Raw genomic sequence first — 22,481 nt, 5'->3', positions numbered from 1 at the left:
TCAGTCAGTGGCGTATAACACCGACACGTGCTTTCCATTCACAGTTAGTATTATTTATTATTAATAAAACACTAGTATCAGCACATCAATAAAAAAATGAAACAGGTTTTTTTTTAATTTTACAGTTTATCTGAAGGAAGTAGTGCAGCTTTGTACTGTACACCATAAACTGAACAGTGTAAATGTCAAAGGGCAAACTGAATTAAAAACAGCCATAAACTGTGTTAGCATGGAAAAATACACTATCTGCTCCAGCCTGCAAAATAGCTACACAATCTTAATCTCAACAAACAGTGATGAACACTGTAACATACGTTTCTGTGGACACACACAGGGACATGAGAGTAAATCAACAGAAAGGTCATCTGACAAGTATGCGAGTGGTTGTGCTTTGCTACACTAACATTTGCGCTTCTTTTAAAGTGGAAATGTTTTGGTCATTTCACCCGAGTACTCATATTGTGCCAGAGCTACTTATACCAGAGTAGCTTTGCATGCAGTTCAAAATGAGAAGCCCCTTGGTGTATCCCTTATCAGATAGAATCTATCTGAAAAGAGCTGTTTAACTCCTCCCTCTTCAGCATAACTTTCTTCTGATTGGCTGAAAGCGTTAAAAAGCAGGTAGGCGGGGCTTCTGCACTGCAGGAGCTTTGTGCACTCACACCAGTATCTGTGAAGAAAGAGGAACTTACCACTGATGAAGAGAAGAAAAAGTTAACAACAAATTTTAAACAGTACAAAAAAATGGATAACTGAAGGGAAGTGATGCTGTTCAACTAAAGAAATGAATACTGAAAATATCTGCTGTATCTGAGCAAAAACACAGAGGAGGTTGAGCTTTAGCAACTTGAAAACATTACACACTCTAAATGTGGTTAAGAAAAAAACAAACATGCAGCTGTGCGTACAGACATAAAGATAGAAACTTTAAAATCCAGCAAACAATAAGCTAATGCTCTTCTCTTATCACATTTCAACCCGTAAATGACAAAACAAACACTAAATCACAAAGAAGATGAGCTTGTTGTCCTCAGTGTCATGTTTGCACTTTTCTCCGTTTCCTTTTTGTCCTTTTGTAAAAGTCTCCATATTTTTACTGTTTAAATATGCAGTTATAGTGTCAACATTTAAAAACTATATTGTGTTTTTCAAAAATGTCCTCATTTACTGAAGTCATACATGAGGAAACTGGTGATGTCATCTTCTCCAGCTTCTTCTGGTAAGCTGGTTCCATACAAGCAATGATAAAACCACAACACAGACTGATGCAACAGTCAACAACACGGTGAGAAGAATAGAGGCTCCAGAAGGTTTGGTGGTGTGTTTCTCTAAAACAAAGCAAACACAGTCATTAAGTCGTCGTCACATTGTGAATGTTGAAACCTGCAGAAACACAGACAGGTGAGTGCGTCACCTGTGACAGTGATCCAGCTGGATGGAGACTCTCCATGACCGCTGATGTCACACTTGTAGAGGCCTTCATCAGACCTGGAAACATGCTGGATGGTCATGTGACCTGTAGGCTCTTTCCCGATGAAGACGCCATCTTTATAGAAAGCAGCTGGGAGGTTGGAGGGAGTGGTCTTTGTTTTACAGAGCAGAGTGACGTCATCTCCCTCCATCACAGGGAGGACAGGACTCTGCAGGATCACTGATCCACCTCAACACAGAGACAAACTACAGCATTTCATCCATTTACACACAGCTTCATCAACACTAACTCCACACACTCAGCTTACCAGTGACTGTCAGGTTAACCATGTTATACATACATGGTTAACCTCACAACCTGTATACATATATACAGTATATGTATATATGTATATATATGTATATATATACATATATACATATATATACAAGGACAGGCCCCTGCACGGTATGTACCACCGGCAGATAGAGGAGGTGGCTGATATCCAGAAATCCTACCAGTGGCTGGACAAAGCTGGACTGAAAGACAGCACAGAGGCACTAATCATGGCAGCACAAGAACAAGCTCTGAGCACAAGATCCATAGAGGCTGGGGTCTATCACACCAGGCAAGACCCCAGGTGCAGGCTGTGTAAAGATGCCCCAGAGACAATCCAGCACATAACAGCAGGGTGCAAGATGCTAGCAGGCAGGGCATACATGGAACGCCATAACCAGGTGGCCGGCATAGTGTACAGGAACATCTGTGCCGAGTATAACCTGGAAGTCCCGAGGTCAAAATGGGAGATGCCCCCAAGGGTGGTGGAGAATGACCGAGCTAAGATCCTGTGGGACTTCCAGATACAGACGGACAAAATGGTGGTGGCTAACCAACCGGACATAGTGGTGGTAGACAAACAGAAGAAGACGGCCGTAGTGATCGATGTAGCGGTTCCGAATGACAGCACTATCAGGAAGAAGGAACACGAGAAGCTGGAGAAATACCAAGGGCTCAGAGAAGAGCTCGAGAGGATGTGGAGGGTGAAGGTAACGGTGGTCCCAGTGGTAATCGGAGCACTAGGTGCGGTGACTCCCAAGCTAGGCGAGTGGCTCCAGCAGATCCCAGGAATAACATCAGAGATCTCTGTCCAGAAGAGCGCAGTCCTGGGAACAGCTAAGATACTGCGCAGGACCCTCAAGCTCCCAGGCCTCTGGTAGAGGACCCGAGCTTGAAGGATAAACCGCCCGCAGGGGCGTGCTGGGTGTTTTTTATATATATATGATTGGAGCAGAATTGTCTGAAGCGTTTGGTTTCTATAAGCTCTAAAAAGTTGAGTTTTCAATTGAAAAAGAGGTTAAAAAATGCTCTTGTGCCCTTTCACATGATCTATTACTCTATATGGGTTATTTATTTTTTTGTGAAGGTCAGCTTTGACCCTGGGTCTTAGAAATGAAGGGTCAAGTTCAAGTGCTTAGTCAGGCTAAGTAAAGCCTAGTATGTTGTTCACAAGTTTGAAGAAGATCCATAAACGGTTGTGGGTAATATGCATTTTTTGATGATTTCCCCACGTGGTGTGACCTTGACCTGATTTCCCCAAAATTAAATCAGCTCGAGCTGTTATTGGTATCTACCATTTTTATCTACCATTTGAAAAAGGCATCCTGAAAACTTTGGACACTAGACTGCTAACAAACATACAGACAATCAAACAGAATCAATTACATGCTTCCTCCCTTCAGGCAAAGAACTACAACAATTCATCCATTTACACATAGCTTCATGAGCAGTAATGTTGGTTTTACGGTCCCACACATGCACAATTGTGGTTGGGTTTTTTCCCATCCCAGGTGTGTTCCAGTGCAGTACTCCAAGATCCTGACTGGAAATCACTGGAAGCAGATTATGTGAGCAGTTGAATGTGGGCCGGAATAGAGCGAGGATCGAATCAGAACAGGAGGATGGGGAAAAAGTGAAAAAAAAAATAGTATGAAAAACACAGTCAACACTTTTCATTATTTTAACCCTTTTTTCACTTCAGCTCTTTCTGTGTTTGAACGTCGATCTTCCCCGTGGGTGGCTGACAGACCATCAATACTACAAGCAAGACTGGCCCACAGACCTATTATACTTTGGTATACTGCCTCCATCTGGCAACAGAGCTCATTGCAGGGAGACAGGCCATCCCTGAATTGGAGCGGACAGTGAACATGCTTGACCATAAAAGAAGCTTAACTCCACACACTCAACTTACCAGTGACTCTCAGGGTGAGGGTGCTGCTGGTTGCTCCCTCTCTGAACTCGCACCAGTAATCTCCACTGTCCTGTGTTAAGATATAGGTGATCTTGCAGGCAGAAGCAGTTGCTTGCCCCCACCCATCTCCACACGGAGTCATTCGCTTTATACTAGTGTTTCTCCTCAGAGTCCATCCAGCAGAGCTGTCGTCCTCCACGCAGCTCAGAGACAGAAAGTCTCCTTCAAACAGCTGGAGGTTGCTGGGACTCACAGTCAGACGAGCTGTGAGGGCTAAAGTGAAAAACAAGGAATCATTTTGATACCAAAAACCATCTGGTCTTTTTTTTTTTAAATCAGTCTTCTCACATAAGTGAGATACTTGTGCAACTTAGGTGAGATGAAGCCCCGGAGAATAAAAGAGCAGACTAACATGCAAGTTTCTCACATGATGGTTTGAAGAGGATTCATGACGAAAATATTCAAATCTAAATCTGAATCTGTAACCCATGTGATGTGTAATCACTATCTGTTTATACACCTCTGTCCATTTATTTCCATTCCTTCACCCCTAACCTGTGGCAGCAGATGGCTGCTCCACCCAGTCTGAAGCTTTTTCCTGTTAAAAGGGAGTTTTTCCTTCCCACTATCGCCAAGTGCTTGTTCAGAGGGGATCGTCTGACTGTTGGGTGTTTTTTTTCTAACACTGTACGGTCTGTATCCTACAACACGAAGCCTCTTGAGGCAACTGCTGTTGTGATTTGGCGCCATATTAATACAAAAGATGATTTATCTCAGTTCATACACCAACATGAGTCTGTATCAAACCACAGGACTACAATTACAAATCTTAGAAATAGATTTGTTGTAATTTGTTGTACTGCTGTCAGTGTGGTAAAAGCACAGCACTAAAAAAACCAACTGCTGCTCTCTGTACCCTGTACTTGTCTATACAGCTATCCCTAACATCCTCCCTCTGAAACCCTCTGCTTGTCCTCCTTCCCTCCACCCATCAGTCTTTTCTGTGGTCTTCCTCTTTTCCTCCTGCCTGGCAGCTCCATATTTATGATTCTTTGTCCTGTATATCCATTATCCCTCCTCTGCATATGCACAAAACACCTCAACCTTATATTTTTCAGTGCGACCAGTTAGAAAAGATGCAAAATAAAGAAAATAAAAGTAAAATGCAGATGTACTGATCTATCAATACGAATGGAAACATATGGACTCCTCTACATGTAGTAGCAGGTTGTATGCAACACAACCGTGTGCGTGTATGTTTTATTTGTCTTGCTCTAAGCTCATAGTGGAAGAAATTGACCGCATGCTGTGAGTGTTTTCACCCGTGGTGGGGCGGGGCTAACACGGTGGGCAGGGAGAGAGTTTGTTGTTGTTACACATCAGAAACATAGCTAATGGTTTCTGTGCTATATTTTTTCCACTGAATGAACAACAACAACAAAAAGCCCGCTGCTGTCGAGAGCTCATAGGTTTAGACTAAGCTTGTGAACAACCTGTTCTCATCCTCATTTCGTGTTTGTGGAAGCAGCTGGTGAGGCTCATGTATGCACATGGATTAGTTTGTTGTCTGTTCCCAGACAAACATCAGCGAGACGGGTCTGTCTCTCCCAACTCGTCTTTACACTGTTAGCACCATCCTTTACTAACCTGTGAGAGATAAAAGTCAAACACTGAAACTTATTTAGGTCACCTACACCAATCCATTAATTAACTTCCTTTATGATAGACCATTATCTCTGTATCCTCAACACCATCAGTCAGGCCACGGACTTCACAGAGATCACCATCATCTCCTGAATTAAGTCGCTTAATTAACTCTTTGAGTCGCCTCAAGGTGCTTTATATTGTAAGGTAGACCCTACAGTAATACATGCAGCTAAAAACTAACCAATCATAGGAATTACAGAAACAAAAACATGCAGGATCTCTGATATGTGCCACAAACCAATTATATTACATATTTTAAAAAAAACTTCCATCACTTCCTTATAAACTTTTGTCTTTTTAGTGCTTTACTCACCACAAATCAGAATCAAAATCAGGAGGAATCTGAAAGAATCCATGAATGACGAGTGCAGAGTGACTGCAGAAGGAAACCAGCTTTACATTCGACACTGACAAGTGTTTATACAAGGAGGCAGCGTCATTTAAAGGAAGGGTTTGTGGTTCTCAGAATCGAGACCAGAAGCAGACAAAGGGATCACACGCTTATTCAAAAGTAAATAAATGTAAAGATCCTTGTGACCAGTGTGATTATTTAACTAGATTAACATCTCTGGCCTCAAAACAGAGCACACATGCACCGCCACAGCACGACACAGAGCATAAAGCAGGAATATCACAGGATGTCAAAATAAAGCTGCTCGATGTTCCAACAGTTCCCTTATCTTTTATTGACATAAGACATTTGAAATGTGTCATATAAAATGTAAGGAATGTGAAATAAGATATAAGGAACATGAGATATAATATAGTAGCATAGCACAAACATCTGATAATACTACAAAATCATTAGGACTTATATTGTATTATATTGTAAACACTGAGAACAGATATAAAACATCAGAAATATGATATTTTAAAAAAAAGAATAGAAAAAAAATGAGAACAAGCTCTGTATATCAGTAAAGTTTATTTCATTCAAACGAGCCATGTGTCCATATAATCAAGGCTGTTGTACTGATATTTACACTGTGCTTGTAGAGTCAAAGCACATATTAAAACAAATATGTAGGACTGCTTTATTCCATTTGAGCGAATACTGTAAAATTAATCTCTAAAATATCTAACATCAAAAATCTTAATCACCTCATACTACCATGTCACTCCATCCCAAACTGCAGGCTTACCTGCTGGGAGGCAGAGCCTTCAGTTTTCAGGCCCCTCTTCTGTGGAACCAGCTTCCAGTTTGGATTCAGGAGACAGACACTATCTCTACTTTTAAGATTAGTCTTAAAACTTTACTTTTTGCTAAAGCATATAGTTAGGGCTGGACCAGGTGACTCTGAATCCTCCCTTAGTTATGCTGCAATAGACGTAGGTTGCCAGGGAATTTCCCATGATGCATTGTGTTTTTCCTTTCCAGTCACCTTTCTCACTCACTATGTGTTAATAGACCTCTCTGCACCGTCACAGCAGATGGCCCCGCCCCTCCCTGAGCCTGGTTCTACCGGAGGTTTCTTCCTGTTAAAAGGGAGTTTTTCCTTCTCACTTTCACCAAAGTGCTTTCTCAGAGGGGATCATATGATTGTTGGGTTATTGTATTATTGCAGGGTCTACCTTACAATATAAAGCACCTTGAGGCGATTGTTGTTGTGATTTGGCACTGTTTTCCTCCTTCACCCACAGAAACTCACATTTCTTTACTTCAACTGCTGCACATCGTTGTACTTCTGCTTGATGAACTCATTTGCTTCTATTTTAGAAAGTTTGGCGCTCAAAGTGCTCATAAAAAGCATATTTGCTTTTTTCTGTTGCCGTTGTACCATAAAAGTACACACCAGTAATATCAATTCAACACAATAAGACTTTTAATGGAAAAGCTAAACCAGACCTACAAAAAATGTAGTTCATGGAAGAGACCAAAAACATCAGCAACATATGGTCTCATCTGTACGTCAGTGTGAGTGTTTTTTTACTGTGTGTGCATTTTGTTTGTTTTGCTATGAGCTGAAGATGTCCACGCAGCCGTCTGTTTTCTCCTCCGTGTGTTTACATCTCTCACAGTGAGAAACGGGAGACGGGCTTTGAGCTGTTTATCCAGTCAGACAAGCCTGACGTCTGACTGGAAATGGAGGGATTTCTCAATTGGCTGAGCATAAACTAAAAACATTGTCTAAGAAACAGTTCACCTGAGCATCAGCGTCTGAAATAACTTTTTATCTGTGAGCTGTCAAGATAGATCAATAGCTAGGTAGGTGCCACAGGTGCCTGCTGAGGGTCTTATACTTTACTATGCAGGGATTTAATAAAACATTAAGTAAAAGTAACTTTAACATTGTGTAAAATTAGAATAACATGTATACATTAAATCTAAGAAAAACAGCTGAAAGGATACAATAATGTAATACAATATTTAAGGTAAATAGTTTGATATAATAGTAAAACACAGATGAGATTGGGACATTATGGCTGGCAGGTGTCACTTGTCACAGAATGAAGAGTTGTTATGCAGCTTCATAGAGAATGGTAGGAATGATTTCCTGAGGTGTTCTTTATGGTAGCGAGGTTAAATCAGTCTGAGGGAGAAGAAGCTCTGCTGCCTCCGCAGTGTGGAGTGGAGCGGGTGGGATCGGTTGTCCACTTCAGTTTAGTGACCTCTGACCCTCAATGAGTCAAACGCCTCTAAATTGTGACCAATGTCGCTTTGAACCTTTTGATCCCTTTGCTGATCCAGCTGGCTTCTCTGGCTCTGATACTTCCCCCCCCCCAGCAGACAGCAGAGCAAACAGCAGTCGCTGCTACAGACTAGTAGATCTCAAAGGGTTGCATTTTTTCAAAGCAGCTATTGGTGCTCATTCATGCACACGGTGCGCTTTGTTATCTAAGCCCTGCCCTGTAGGTTATAACACCCGTGAGATGGCTCTGTCCCAAATTGTGTTGTATCACTGAGCAGATTCACTGCTGGGAAGCATTTAAAAGAAAAAATAGCAAAAACTTATTTTCTAAACTTAACTGTTAAAAGAAAAAGAAAAACCGAAGAAAGAGGAGAAAATAAAGAACAAAGAGACACCCCGGGGTCTGACTAACCTGCAGTTTGTGCCACCACCACCTCCTCTTTTTTACCCTAATGCAGTGTTTATGTATCACCACTGGCACAGCTGGTGAATCGAGGCACAAACACACAGAGAACCACAAATATACTGGAGAGTAAACCACTTAACCTTGGATATCCTCAAACATTAGTCTCAAAAACGTTAGAAATGTGTATCATATGATCCTTAAACATAAAGTAAGATGTTCAAATGTGCAAAATGGAGACTAATTTCACTCCATAGTAAACACCAACACACCAACATACAGAAATAAAGACAACAGATTAGTCAGAGTCAGGTCTTTTCAGTAGATCACTTTTAAATGACAACTCTCTCACTGAACAAAAACACACATATCAAATGTTTTTTAAATAGTTTTCCAAAACCTGTACAAATGGCTCTTGTTTCGAATACAGATGAATATATATATTCATTGACTGTCAACCCGAGAGCTGACATTCAGTTGACATTCAGACGAGCTGTAAGGGCTGAAATCAAACATTAGAACATGTAGGCAGATGTAGAACGATGATTAGTATAGATGATTATTACGAGGTGTTGAAGAGCAGTCAGTGTAACAATAAACATTTGCACAAAAAAGCTGGTCAGCTGCTGTTGGTGTCAAAATATTACAAATATAAGTATAAAAAATGCTGCTCTAGTCAATATGATCAATTGCAGTAAAAGGTTGGAGATGTTACCAGCAGGGGGCAGAGAGGGGATATTTGTGAGTGCATACATCAAGTTCAGCATGAATCTTAAACAGTCAGGAGTGCAGTAATGCTAGTCTCTGCGTGTGAATACATTATACAGAACAATGTAGGTTAAAACGCATAAAAGGGGAAGAAGTGCAGAGACAGCAGACCTGAGATGAATTTCCTGACATCATTCAGATGAGTGTTCGCAGGGTTAGTTTCACGGGGATTACTCATATATACACTAACCTCAGCATCTGAAACACTGAAAATATTTAATATGAACGTCCAGTGAGAAACTTTGGAGGTGGAGTAAAACACTTCAACTTGAATATCCTCAAACATTTCCTGCCTGGAACTGAACCTGAACGCAGTTAAAAACCTACTTCTTACAGGGCTTGTAGTCTGAAACACGCTTGATCTCTGATATATAATATAATATATTAAACGTGCTGGGAGAAGGTCCCTGGACAGACCCAGGACACGTTGGAGAGATTATATCTCTTGGCTGGCCTGGGAACACCTTGATGTTCCCCCCGACAAGCTGGAGGAGGTGGCCGGGCAGAGGGAGGTCTGGGCTTCTCTGCTTAGGATGCTGCCCTTGCATCCTAGGTCATGGGAAAAAATGGATAAACACAGATGCATGGATTCACTGCTTCAATCACCTGCAGAGCCAGAAATCAGAGCCAAAATGCATGTGAGGGAATCGATGAATGACAGCGGCAGACAGGAGTGGCTGCAGTCTGTCTTAAAGCAAGTTTTCACTCAGCTGTCTCCTTAATGAAGGGAGGGAGTGACTCCTGTTACTTAAAGAGAGATTTTACAAAGCGAGAGGAAGCACTTCTTCACCTGTGTGAACACTGGATTAGATCACTGGGAGCAGTTGTTATGGAAGTTAAACCCTCTTCCTATAAGACATCTGCAAGCAACAAAATCACACTTAAAACCAACACAATGACACCGAGACATGATTTGAAATTGTGAAATAAATAAATGTTTACCCAACATGAGTGACCATGCTACCTTCACTATATTAGAGTTCAAACAGCTGTGTGTGCTGTCCAAAATTTTCTCAGTAATCACTATTAACATATCATTTATTGAAAATAATGATACTGATTAATCCCACACAAGTCTGAGGAGCAGGTGTCTCTCACATGCATCAGCAAGGGTGCAGTATACACAGCTGTCACTGCTTATTGAACAAAAACACACTTATCAAATGTTTAAATGTTCTTTTTTATTCCAGTATACTTCCAAACATGTGACACAAACAGCTGGTGTTTAATATACAGATGACTCGATATTGAAGCAAATTATTCGAACTTTTCTGGAGGAGCCTCGTTATCGGTCTTCAGGATATCCACGAACAGCATCGGGATGCAGGTCCAGATGTTTCTGCTGTGATGTGAAAATGCTCTCACTTTCCTCGCAGGTTAAATATGTGGAGGTTAGCACTGTTGCCTCACAGAAGGAAGGTCGTGCATTTAACTTCACCATCATGCCACGGCCTCTCTGTGTGGAGTTTGCATGTGTCTGTGTGGGTTCTCTCTGGGCACTCTGGCTCCCTCCCCTGGTCTAAAGACATGCAGTTAGTGGAGTTAGGTCAACTGGTGAATCTAAATTACCCATAGGTGTAAATAGTTGTCTGTCTCTGTGTTGGCACTGTGACAGACTGGCAAGGGTGTACCCCGCCTCCCACCCTGGTGGCTGGGATAGGCTGCAGCCATCCTTACAATCCTGACAAGGATGAGTGGAAGAAAATGGATGGATGGATTAAAATATGTTTATGTGAGATTTAATTCATCTGAATTTTCAGTTTATGAAGATTAACTTTGATCTTGGTGAAACAGATTTGCCCTGGAAAAAATGAAACACTGGAATAAACCTGAGAGCTGAGGGTGGGGGATCCCCATGGTGTTGGTTTTGCACACAGAAAAGCACAGGCGTCGAACTCCAGGAGTCGAGGGCTGATGTCTTGCAGGTTTTAGATCTCACCCTGGGTTAACACACCTGATTCAAAGGATTAGTTCATTACTAGGCCTGTGGAGAACTTAAAGACTGTGTTGGATCAAGAACACATCTAAAACGTGCAGGACACTGGTCCTCGAGCCCTGGAGTTCCCCACCCCTGCAGAAAACGGTCAAAGAGCAGGGGTGGGGAACTCCAGTGTGTTTTGAGGGCTTTATGTGATATATTTAGGCAAAGTTTGCTTTTAACCTGGTAAATGGAGGTTTTGTTGGAAGTGGCTGTGTAGTTGTGAACTTGTGTAGAAAGTTTTAGGAGACATCATTTTAAGAAACGAGTCTCTGCAATCGAGAGAAACAGTAATAATAATGTCATTGATAAAAATGTCCTCATAGACGGTGAAAATGCATGATGACACTGGTGATGTTGTCTCATCCAGCTCCTTCTTGTTTATCTGAAACAAACCACAATTTTTTAAAAATTATTTAAGAAATTAAATATTGAAGAAAATTTTGAACTGTGGTAAATATAAAGTTTAAAACGACGTAAAATCCGGAAGTCTGAATCTCACCTTTGAGTTTCCTGTAATCGTGTCATCTCAGCATCGCAGCACAGGCTGATGCAACAGTCAGCAAGACAGGAAGAAGACCAGGGACGAATGATGCAGAGGACGATGTAAGTGAAAGTCCAGATGTAGGTGGAAGTGTGGATGTAGGGGGAGGTGTGGATGTAGGTGGAGGTGTGGTGGTGTGTTCCCCTAAAATAAAGCAAACACAGTCATTAAGTTGTCGTCACATTGTGAATGTTGAAAGCTGCAGAAACACAGACAGGTGAGTGTGTCACCTGTGACAGTGATCCAGCTGGATGGAGACTCTCCATGACCGCTGATGTCACACTTGTAGAGGCCTTCATCAGACCTGGAAACATGCTGGATGGTCATGTGACCTGTAGGCTGCTTCCTGATGAGGGAGCCATCTTTATAGAAAGCAGCTGGGAGGTTGGAGGGAGTGGTCTTTGTTTTACAGAGCAGAGTGACGTCATCTCCCTCCATCACAGGGAGGACAGGACTCTGCAGGATCACTGATCCACCTCAACACAGAGACAAACTACAGCATTTCATCCATTTACACACAGCTTCATCAACACTAACTCCACACACTCAGCTTACCAGCGACTGTCAGGTTAACCATGTTACTGATGGGACCCTCTCTGGACTCACACCAGTAAACTCCACTGTCCAATGGGTCAATGTAGCTGATGTTACAAGAAGAACCAGCACCTTCTCCCCACCCATCTCCACACTGAGTCCTCTGTTGTCTGCTTGTGTTCCTCCTCAGAGTCCATCCAGCAGAGCTGTCGTCCTCCTCACAGCTCAGAGACACAAAATCATCTTTAAACACCTGAGAGCTGCTGGGACTCACAGTCAGACGAGCTGTGGCAGCTGAAATAAAACCACAGAACATGTGGGCAGAAGTCGTTTCAACAGGCTGTAGAAGAGCACGCACTGTAGGAATGAACATCTGCTCAAAAAATCTTAACCTGCAGTAAAACAAACTGAAAATAATCACTAAGCACATTTAATGTAAACTTTAATCCACACTCAGCAACAACTTCTCTCCCAGCAGAGATTTAACACAACATTCAATCAGTAATGATTTATCTGACGGTAAAGGTGTTAGCTACAAAGGTAAGAGGTAAAGAAAACCTAGAAAGAAATGAACTCTTTATGGCAAAGAACAAAAACAACACAAGCAACATAATGACTCATCTACACGTCAGAACGTGTGTTTGTCCACACACATACACAGTTCTGTTTCCTCCCCTCTCTGTTTGCATTTCTGAAGGTGGGCACTGAGAAACTCTGGAGGCGTGCTGCAATCCGCTGATCCAATCAGTCAGTCAGAAACAGTGTTTCATGTTTCCTCTGTTATTTTTATTCCACCGGATGAATGGAAACAAGCCACCATTTGGCTGGTCTGAGCCCACTCCTGCCTACACATACATCTATCAACTGTATATAAAAGATGGATGTGCAATACTATGCAAAACTCTTGAGTCATCCCTCATTTCTTTATATTTTACTTCCAATTTACTTTCTTAGAATTTGTTAAAGTGGTCTTCTGAAAAATGGCTTTCAAAGTGTTTCTTTGGACACCTGCTGATTTTCCATTTATTTTCAGTCCAGTCCTTTTACCTGACCATTTTCAGTCAGATGCTCTTTTTCTTTTCTTTTCTTTTTTGTTTTAACCACTTAACACTGATCTATGAATCATTCAAGCATAAAGAGCCACCTGACTGAAGGGATGAATTAATATTATATTAATATTCTTAGACAATATTTTATTCTACTAAAAATTCCAAATGTAACAGTTTCATAGACATAAAATAGGATTTTGCAATGACGCAGAGCGAAACTGGACCAACGGAGGACAAAAAAAGAAGCAGCCTAAAAAAACTGTTTGCAGGAGATGAACAGTGTCTGAATATCATATAGTTAGTAAATGTGAGCAGTAAAGAAAAGATGCAGAAAAGACCTGATACAGGACCTCAGTGATTCATCTGGCCCTTTAGTTCATCTAAATCAATAAATCAGCAGAAAAAGCCAAACAGGCTAATAAAGGTCTGAGTTTTCTGTAATTTATGCCACCAACAACACATCTTTAACATCCTAAGGCCGTCTTTCTTGAAAGCACTGCTATTACAGTTACTTTAACAGTAACAGATACCTGCTATAGTAAACATTCACCCTTTACTCAGACAAACAGAGCATTAAAAGACTGCCCACATATTGACTTTTGTCTTTAATCCTGGCATGCATGAATTATGACAACCTCAATCAGGATGTTTTTCATAAGTATTTTTATTCATCTTTAGGCATAAAAAAGGTGCACAACTGATGTGTATGGAAAAACACATCAGTGTCCACTGCAGTGGTTTATGTGCAAGTATACTATCAACACTGACACGAATACAAGAAAACAGCCTTTGAATAGCTGCCCACTGTAGTGACCGCTATGCATGAAAAGGCAAACCGCTTCACTCACCTGAATACCCAGAAATCAGAGTCAAAATCAGGATGAATATCAGAGAATCCATGAAGGACAGGAGCAAAGATGGTCCACCGTGACATGAAGGACAATAAAGTTAGACTTAACGCTTTAAAGAACTGAGAGAATGACTTTTGTATTTCAAACAAAGATTTTCAGTTCTGCAGAGCAAGAGGAAGAGAAATTTCTGAGAGCACTTTAAAGATGTAAAGTGTCTAAGATGTAAAGTTCCTCCTAGTCTATGTGCACGTTTGACATGTGGAAATCTGAGAGATTAAAGTCGACGTGTCAACTCACAAACACAACTACAGTTAACTGCAGCCTCACAATCAGCATGCAGAAGGCAGCAGGAACACCACAGCATGCCAAAATATTACACACATGCTAGATGATCCTCAACATGCTGATTTTTATTCATTTCACTACAACTTGAATGAAAATCGTGAATGATTTTACTTAAAAAAACAACAACAAACACTGCAAATGTTTCACTGCTGACCCTGTCCATCAGACCACCATAGTGATGGCTGCTTCCAGCACCTCAGAACATCAAAGCTGTCAAAGCTAAGAACATGTCAATGAGTTCAGTGTACTCAAATCACCTCCAATTTTAATCTAATTGGGATGTGTTGGAACACAGGGGATGTGCAGCCAATAAATCTGCAGCAAATGTGTGATGTCATCATGTCAATATGGACCAAAATCTCAGAGGAATGTTTACAGTACCCTGTTGAACTGGGGCCAGCCCACTATTAGTGGGGCATGAATAATAAAATATGTAGGTGTGTAAAGTCACACACTAGTGGTCATGAGAGAATGTGCAGTGTGCTGAGACAAAACACCTTCATGTTGTCAGACTTTTTGTACTTCACGCGTGATTTTACATTCTGCTTTGAGAAGGTCTCACATTCAGCTCTGCATCTTGGTTTGATTCGCAGTCGGTGTGTCATGATCTTTATATGACGTCAAGCCACCAACGAGACTTTTTGTTTGAGCTGACAAGAAGGCGCACATACTTTCTGACTTGGCAATGTCACATTGATTCTCACTTTGCACATATACGTTAGCTTCATCTTAGATTTATAATCCATCTCCAGTTTTGTTTCCAGCTGGTATCTAAATCCTCTAAGACTGATCTGAAGCAAGCAACAGACTTACAGGTTCTCAACTTGAGATGTTTTACAGATTTCTGAAGAGAAGATGCGCAGATGGAGGAAAAAATGTACTTGAGAGGCCCGGGCTGGCAGTTTAACACATTCATACAGCACACATGCCGCAGTCTGTGGTGTGAATGGCTCCTAACGTCTGGCTTACCAGCAGAGACTCAAAGCTTCAGAGGAAATGCACAGGAAGTGCTGACAGAGTGTGATTATGTCACACGATTATTTTATTCAGTGTTGTATTCATATTTGTTTTCAGCTGTTGAAAGATGCTCTGAAAGTAAAGTTAACATGTAAGTAAGAGTAGAGTAAGAGTTCTTTATGAGGGCAGAGTTTCATTCAAAACCAGACCAGACCAAAGCAGTTTGTAGTTTGGTTTCACTCTCAGTTCGTCACGCGTTCGGGTGGTCTCTGTGCTGAGAAACTGAGCCACGTCAGATGTTTTTCCTTTTTCCTTTACAGCTGACAGAAAACCACAGACACTTACACAGAAGTAGGACACTGTTTTTGGGGTGTGTGTAACTGAAAGAAATGCGCAAATAAAGATGTGAAACAATGCCGAGAACATCGCTCCTGCTGTCGCTCTGTAAGTACAGCTTTTCCAAATATGAAATAATAGAAACGGGAGCATTAATGGAAACACGAAAGGTCACAGGAACAAGTGTTATGTGGGCAGATTGAATGATCAGACAAATGAGTGAAAGCCTGTTAGATGCTGAAAAATAGCCGTTTTTAAATACAAGTTTTAGATTTTTCTTATTTTTGTTATAATGTAAGGAAATATTTGCTGGAGACAGATTATAAAAATTGCAAGACTGTACACTCAGCTCGCAAAATTTGAGAAATATAAAGTGAACGCGGAGAGAGAGAATATCAACCATAGGGTGAAACGTTTCTCGTTGGTGGTCAATGGGTTTGTACGAAGGTTTGCTTCAGTTGCTTCTTCTTAAGCTCCCTCCACAGATTTTCTTCAGGACCGAGGTCTTGAAACTGCTCTATGACCTTAATATGCTTCTGCTTTAGCGGCTCCTTTGTTGCCTTTGCAGTATGTTCTTAGTCATTGTCATGCAGCCATAACCCATCTTCATTTTTCTGGCTGATGGAAGGAGCTTCAGTGGCTCGATTCATTGGCTCCTCAGTGGAAAGAAGTCGTTCTGCAGAAAAAGAGCCTCAAAGAATCGTTAGGGCATTTCTCTTCTTCAAACAGCTGATAGCAAACAGCATGACTTTACTTTCATCTGACCACAGGATGCTCAGGAATCTTCTCTCAATCATTCACACGTTTACTGGCAAACTTTAGATGGGCCTGATTGATTGGTGTGACACATCCGCACACAGCTGATATGGCGATTGTGGCTCAAGAGTTGGGAGTTTGCCTTGTAATCGGAAGGTTGCCGGTTCGAGCCCCAGCTCGGACAGTCTGCGTCGTTGTGTCGTTGGTCAGAGGGCCCGGTGGCGCCAGTGTCCGGCAGCCTCGCCTCTGTCAGTGCTCCCCAGGGTGGCTGTGGCTACAATGTAGCTGCCATCACCAGTGTGTGAATGTGTGTGTGAATGGGTGGATGACTGGATATGTAAAGCGCTTTGGGGTCCTTAGAGACTAGAAAAGTGCTATATAAATAAAGGCCATTTACCATATGTGCGAGCCAGCATTTATTAAAAAACAGCGACCAGTTGGGGTGAGAGAAGGAAAACAGGATAAAGACATGCTGTGGAAGAGAGACAGAGGTTAATAACAGATATGATTCAATGCAGAGATACTGAAAAGTAAAAAACCCAATGCATCATGGGAATCCTCCAGCAGCCTACACCTTGCAGCATAACTAAGGGAGGATTCAGGGTCACCTGATCCAGTCCTAACTATATGCTTTAGCAAACATGTCTGACAGTAACCTGTCCTGGGTGTGGCTGGTCAAACTGAACCCAGCTTTCCAATTACTTTTTCTCACAGAACCAACTAGGATTGGACTATGTTTTCCTTAATAAATGAAATCATCAATTAAAAACTGCTTTTTGTAAGTTTGTAAAACAAAGAAAAACAAAACAAAACAAAACAAAACAAAACAAAAAAAACCCAAAACATAAAACAAACAAAAAAAGAACAAAGCAGTTAATGGCATTACACTCGTTTCCTTTTTGAATTTAACACCAACCTGTGTGTCATTTCTCCTCAGTGCTGACTTCACTGCTGGGCTGCAGACCCTCCCAAGGTTGGTACATTTTTCAAACGCATTAATAAACCACACAGCACTTTTCTCTGTAACATTTTTTTCAGTGTGGCTCCAGCCGTCAGTGGTCTGTTTGCTCTCTGTTTGCAGTATTTGCTGCAGTTACTCTGCCCGTTGCACTCTATACGACCACCTGAGACTTTAAGCTGTTAAAAACAATCATTTATAAAAATAAGTATTATTTTTATTGCAGTTTTTTATTTTACTCAACTTTACTTCAGTTCTGTGTCTTGCCATCAGTGCACATCTGTTCATTGGTACATTTACATGCTTACTACAGGTGACCTATTTAACTTTCCCCGCTGCCTGTTCATACTAAACAGTCAACATGGCTAAAGTTTCTAATAACGAGATACGTATAAGTAATTCCTGTGAGCCAACATCTCAGGCTTCAGACTGCACTAAAAAGCTTCTGGTCCAGCCTTGTGTTTGTGAGGAGCAACCAGTGAGAAGACAGATGGCTTCTTGTTTCATACATGCACTATATGCACCAAAGCCCAGGATCACACACCATGAATTGTAAGCTGTGCAAAATTAATTGCCATTTCCACTTTTACAAGAAATAAAGAGACAACAAATATAATTACATGACACATAGGTCACATGGTTGTAATGTGAGTCTCATGAGGAGGATTGCTTTTTGTAGCTGTCCCTTGTCATTTTGTTTAGTTTTGTTTTATAATTCTGTGTCTCTGTATTGTTGTTTAGTCTCCCTGTGTTTTGTTTCATTTATTGTTCTGTTTCTGTTTTATTTTTTTTTTCCTGTGACTAAGCCCTGTCATTCTGAAACAAGAAAAAGCAGTTGTAGGACCTCCTCTGCTGAGGTTGAGGTGGCTGAAAAAGCTGCTTGCAGAAAAACAGCAACAGTATTTAGGGTAGAGCAGCCTGTAAATAATGTGTCTTTTAAAACATTTGTCAACCCTTCATAGAAGGGTAACAATTTCACTTTATGTGTGCTTTAACTGAAATCAGCTGAGATGACCAATGTTTGGATGTCTTCTTCTGATGTTTTCCTCACAGCTCGTCTGACTGTGAGTCCCAGCAGCTCTCAGTTTTTTGAAGGAGACTTTGTGTCTCTGAGCTGTGAGGAGGACGACGGCTCTGCTGGATGGACTCTGTGGAGAAACACAAGCAGAGACACCAGAGCTGAGTGTGAAGATCACAATCAAGAATGGGGAGAGCCACCTGGTTCATGCTGTAACATCAGCTACATCGACCCACTGGACAGTGGAGTTTACTGGTGTGAGTCCAGAGAGGGTCCCATCAGTAACATGGTTAACCTGACAGTCACTGGTAAGCTGAGTGTGTGGAGTTAGTGTTGATGAAGCTGTGTGTAAATGGATGAAATGCTGTAGTTTGTCTCTGTGTTGAGGTGGATCAGTGATCCTGCAGAGTCCTGTCCTCCCTGTGATGGAGGGAGATGACGTCACTCTGCTCTGTGAAACAAAGACCACTCCCTCCAACATCACAGCTGCTTTCTATAAAGATGGTGTCTTCATTGGGAATGAGACTACAGGTCACATGACCATCCAGCATGTTTCCAGGTCTGATGAAGGCCTCTACAAGTGTGACATCAGCGGTCATGGAGAGTCTCCATCCAGCTGGATCACTGTCACAGGTGACACACTTAGACTGTGTTTGTGTATTCAGTATTCAAACATTCAGTGCATGAAAATAACTTTTTCTTCGGTTCATTTAGAAAAACCCATCACTGCAGCTCCACCTGCATCCACCCCTCCACCTGCGTTACCTCCTCTACTTGCTGTGTTGCCCTTTGGATCAGTCTGTGTTTTGGTTCTGCTGTTGTTACTGGTTCTAGTGATGAGGGAATGTGTCTGCAGAAAACTTGAAGGTGAGACTCAAATGTCTGGATTTTGTATGTGTGGCTTAATTTTGCTAAATGGTTTGTACATTTAAACAATTTCCTATATATATATGTTGTGTCTACATTGTAAGTACATGTCGTCACATTACAGCTCAAACTCTATGGTGTGAATTCCCAAAATTTATAATGTTTGGAATCTAAAGTGTTATTTTCACTACCTGAAAACATTCACTGCTTCCTCATCAGGTTTCATATGTAGGTGTGAATTATAGTAAATGCCTTTTTAACAACATATCCCTCATTTAGAAGAAACACATGGTCACTGTTAGCAACTTACAAAATAAATCAGTGGTTGTGTTATGAAGTGTTACTTTTATCATCATGAAATATTACTCTGTGACCTCGAGGTATGGTTAGGTACAAATACTTGCTGTCAATGTTACATTATTACAACTTATTATATTACAGCTTATCCTAATGTCCATTTTCACTTTGTTGTCATTTGCAGTTCAGGCTGTTTTTATAGACTCTCCTAACCTCCCCTTCTTACTTTAGGATTATTGATTGTTTCAAACAGTTAAATATGTTTACTGAAAACTAAACCCTAAATGTAGAAGACACCTGTGCTACATGGTAGATTAGGGTGCATCTAAATTGAAGGCTCTATTATAAAGTGCTAATATCATCATTTCAATCTTTTAATTACATCTATAAAGAAAGGCCCACTCTGAGTGTTTTCAAATCATGTTTTACTTTATTTTGGTTCAGCTGATCAAGAAGCTGGAGAAGATGCCATCACAGATGACACCACGTACAGCGAAATCAAAATAGCACAAGAGCCTCAACAGACAGCGAGAGAGGCCAGAGGTAGTATTGTTTATATTTTTATATCTCTGTGAGGAGCAATGCTAGTTTGAATAAATCTTGCACAAATCAGATGTGGTCATTGTGCACATCTGTCCTGAGGGTCAGGTTAGTAACACAGTAAAAACAGATCCTAAATGTTTGGTGCTCAGTGTGAGATTTTTGGATAAGTTAAGCAAACTAATGCATTATGCCAGCATAGGTGCTGCACAGATGCCCATTTCATCTGCAGTATTCTACATATAAAACATTAATCATAGGGAATGTCTACATATTTTAAAATACCAGAACTATCAAGGAAACATAACAACATCTTTAAAAAGAAAATAATAATGCTAATGCTATAATAATGGTTGAAGGTATTCTGAATCTTTAAAAAAAAAAGTTTCTTAGTTATGTGTGGAGGTAAACGTGATGAAGTGAAACAAGGAAACCAGCATTTATTCATGTGAGGCCACAGAGGTCAGAGGTCACTATAATTCCTTAATCTGCACCTTAGATTGTCATGTGGGAGTATCAGGAGCTCTTCTGCCCTTAATCAATACAGATTTGTGTTACAAAGGTTGAATTCATTTTTCTACAACTGTGTTTCATGTTGTTTGAATTGTGTGTCTTTGTGATCAGAGACGCCATCAAAGCCAGAGGTCATCTACTCTTCAGTGAAGAAGTTCACCCGTCCAACCACTGATGACCAGGCCATCAGACCGGAGTGCATTTGATACACCTCGAGTTACCCTTAGCTGTAGCTTCACTCTAATTTATATATTTTAATTGTAGTTTGTGTTTCTTTGATTGTGCAGTTGTTCCTGCAGCAGAGATCTGGTTTCTCTGCAGGATCAATAAAGTCTTCTTCTCACTTGTTGATTTTCTTGTGTGCTTCTCTGGGTTTCATCAGGTCATCTGATGTGATGAATCTGAGCTGCTCCTGTTTTGTTGTGGCCAGCTGATAATTATCTTGAGTGATTGTAGCAAAGATTAAAGATAAACAAAACCACAACTGTGGATTATAATCAGCGCACACATCAGTGAGTGGCTGTAAATCTAACACCAGAAAGTTTCAGTTCAGCGTTTGTGTGTCTGCGTCTGCTTAACCCTGAAACCAACATAGAGGAAATGATGCGTCAACTATTTCATATTTCAATTTGTGTGTAACTTTTAACAAAAAAAAAGGGAATATATGATGATTTTTTTCCTTTTTCATCTTTGCAAATTGAAGTGCGATTTTGACAAAATAATAATTGTCTTAATCTAAATATTCAGACCAGCACAGAGCAGATTACAGCTGTGGCTGACAGTAGGAAATCATATTTGCTGTGTTTTAAATGTTCGTCCTCCAGGGAGACGTTTACAGTGGTTCACTCTGCAGTCTGACATGAAAACAGAGAGCTGAGGTGTTTCGGTCTCTGACAAATATCAAACCCCTGAACAAGTGACTCAGACTGGAGGTCTGGATCTCATCAACTCTAATTCTGCTGACATCTATTGGTAAACCTGGTGTATTACAACACAGCTGCAACTTTATGCCAAATGAAGACACTTGGACATTACTTTAAAAAAACATCTAAATTATTGTAAATCATCATGACATCAGGACATTAGTTGTTAGCAATTAATATATTGATGATCCATATTAAAATTGGTTACAAATAATTAAGACTTTTTTTACTGTTGTCAACTTCAGAAATCACTCAGATGTTTAATTTACTTTTTAATGAGTGTGAAGCAAAAACACTACAAAGTTTCTTGTCTCCAAAGCATGACTCGCTCACAGTCACTGCTGTGAGTGTGAATCAGAGGAAAACTGTTCACTTTGGGTCAAAGTGTTGTATAAATGCAACCAGCAGGCGGCAGCACGGCTTCAGTTTGTTCAACAACATATGGTGGTTTCCACTCTGACCTTTGACCTTAGTGTGGGATTCATATTTTTCTTACTCAGCCAGTGTTTGCAGGTCTGTTGAAGCCACTGCATGTTAATCCAGTCAACGCAGACATGAAAATATATGTAAAAACACTTCACACACGTTAACATCAGGTATTTATGAACAGAGCTACTCAGTGTTTCTTCATAAACATTCATTAAATAACATAAAAGTGAATCTTAACCAGCATATAAAAATAGATATATATGAAGCAAATTGATCACTACCGATGTTAGTCTTTTTTTTTTTTTAAAACAATGTCTTTTTATTAAGAGTTTTTCCTTTAATACATATAAACAGAAAAAAAGAAAAGGATTACAGATGATCTGTACATTTGGGTTAAGTAGCTCGTACATTTAGGC

The 22,481-nt window shown here is 40.7% G+C and overlaps 4 protein-coding genes across 4 annotated transcripts in view; 2 read left to right on the top strand and 2 right to left on the bottom strand.

Moving 5' to 3' along the window:
- Window positions 1-22,481, top strand: part of LOC146672390 (Fc receptor-like protein 5) — a 155,543-nt gene that overhangs the window by 67,864 nt on the left and 65,198 nt on the right. The window lies entirely within an intron of this gene.
- On the bottom strand, window positions 139-5,775 carry LOC146672397 (Fc receptor-like protein 1). Its single transcript, XM_085386795.1, has 4 exons — window positions 5,683-5,775; window positions 3,663-3,935; window positions 1,415-1,660; window positions 139-1,328 (listed from the first exon to the last, which is right to left on the bottom strand). The coding sequence occupies exons 1-4, from the start codon at window positions 5,723-5,725 to the stop codon at window positions 1,198-1,200; spliced, it is 693 nt and encodes a 230-aa protein (XP_085242921.1). The 5' UTR covers window positions 5,726-5,775; the 3' UTR covers window positions 139-1,197.
- On the bottom strand, window positions 11,334-12,606 carry LOC146672396 (low affinity immunoglobulin gamma Fc region receptor II-like). The gene is made up of 4 exons (XM_085386751.1): window positions 12,248-12,606; window positions 11,923-12,168; window positions 11,651-11,836; window positions 11,334-11,533 (listed from the first exon to the last, which is right to left on the bottom strand). Exons 1-3 carry the CDS (start codon window positions 12,597-12,599, stop codon window positions 11,673-11,675), a joined length of 762 nt encoding a protein of 253 aa, XP_085242877.1. The 5' UTR covers window positions 12,600-12,606; the 3' UTR covers window positions 11,334-11,533; window positions 11,651-11,672.
- On the top strand, window positions 15,819-20,919 carry LOC146672395 (Fc receptor-like protein 3). The gene is made up of 7 exons (XM_085386678.1): window positions 15,819-15,872; window positions 17,458-17,493; window positions 18,532-18,804; window positions 18,884-19,129; window positions 19,211-19,363; window positions 20,105-20,203; window positions 20,825-20,919. Exons 1-7 carry the CDS (start codon window positions 15,842-15,844, stop codon window positions 20,917-20,919), a joined length of 933 nt encoding a protein of 310 aa, XP_085242804.1. The 5' UTR covers window positions 15,819-15,841.

The sequence above is a fragment of the Rhamphochromis longiceps genome, linkage group LG3 (assembly GCF_057381845.1).
Source record: "Rhamphochromis longiceps isolate RC_006_pf linkage group LG3, R_longiceps_female_GT1.1, whole genome shotgun sequence".
Taxonomy (NCBI): domain Eukaryota; kingdom Metazoa; phylum Chordata; class Actinopteri; order Cichliformes; family Cichlidae; genus Rhamphochromis; species Rhamphochromis longiceps.
Note: the sequence above shows the minus strand (reverse complement) of the source record. Positions and strands in the feature narration are given on the sequence as shown.

What these genes read in the sequence shown, in the direction of transcription:
- LOC146672397 (XM_085386795.1), bottom strand. Translation starts at nt 5,725, where the DNA reads ATGGATTCTTTCAGATTCCTCCTGATTTTGATTCTGATTTGTG. An exon ending in CCTCACCCTGAGAGTCACTG is followed by an intron (nt 1,661 to 3,662) that starts GTAAGTTGAGTG and finishes CTCTGTGTTGAG; the next exon opens with GTGGATCAGTGATCCTGCAG. An exon ending in CAGCTGGATCACTGTCACAG is followed by an intron (nt 1,329 to 1,414) that starts GTGACGCACTCA and finishes GCTTTGTTTTAG; the next exon opens with AGAAACACACCACCAAACCT.
- LOC146672396 (XM_085386751.1), bottom strand. Translation starts at nt 12,599, where the DNA reads ATGTTCATTCCTACAGTGCGTGCTCTTCTACAGCCTGTTGAAACGACT. An exon ending in GGTTAACCTGACAGTCGCTG is followed by an intron (nt 12,169 to 12,247) that starts GTAAGCTGAGTG and finishes CTCTGTGTTGAG; the next exon opens with GTGGATCAGTGATCCTGCAG. An exon ending in CAGCTGGATCACTGTCACAG is followed by an intron (nt 11,837 to 11,922) that starts GTGACACACTCA and finishes GCTTTATTTTAG; the next exon opens with GGGAACACACCACCACACCT.
- LOC146672395 (XM_085386678.1), top strand. Translation starts at nt 15,842, where the DNA reads ATGCCGAGAACATCGCTCCTGCTGTCGCTCT. An exon ending in GGGCTGCAGACCCTCCCAAG is followed by an intron (nt 17,494 to 18,531) that starts GTTGGTACATTT and finishes TTTTCCTCACAG; the next exon opens with CTCGTCTGACTGTGAGTCCC. An exon ending in GGTTAACCTGACAGTCACTG is followed by an intron (nt 18,805 to 18,883) that starts GTAAGCTGAGTG and finishes CTCTGTGTTGAG; the next exon opens with GTGGATCAGTGATCCTGCAG.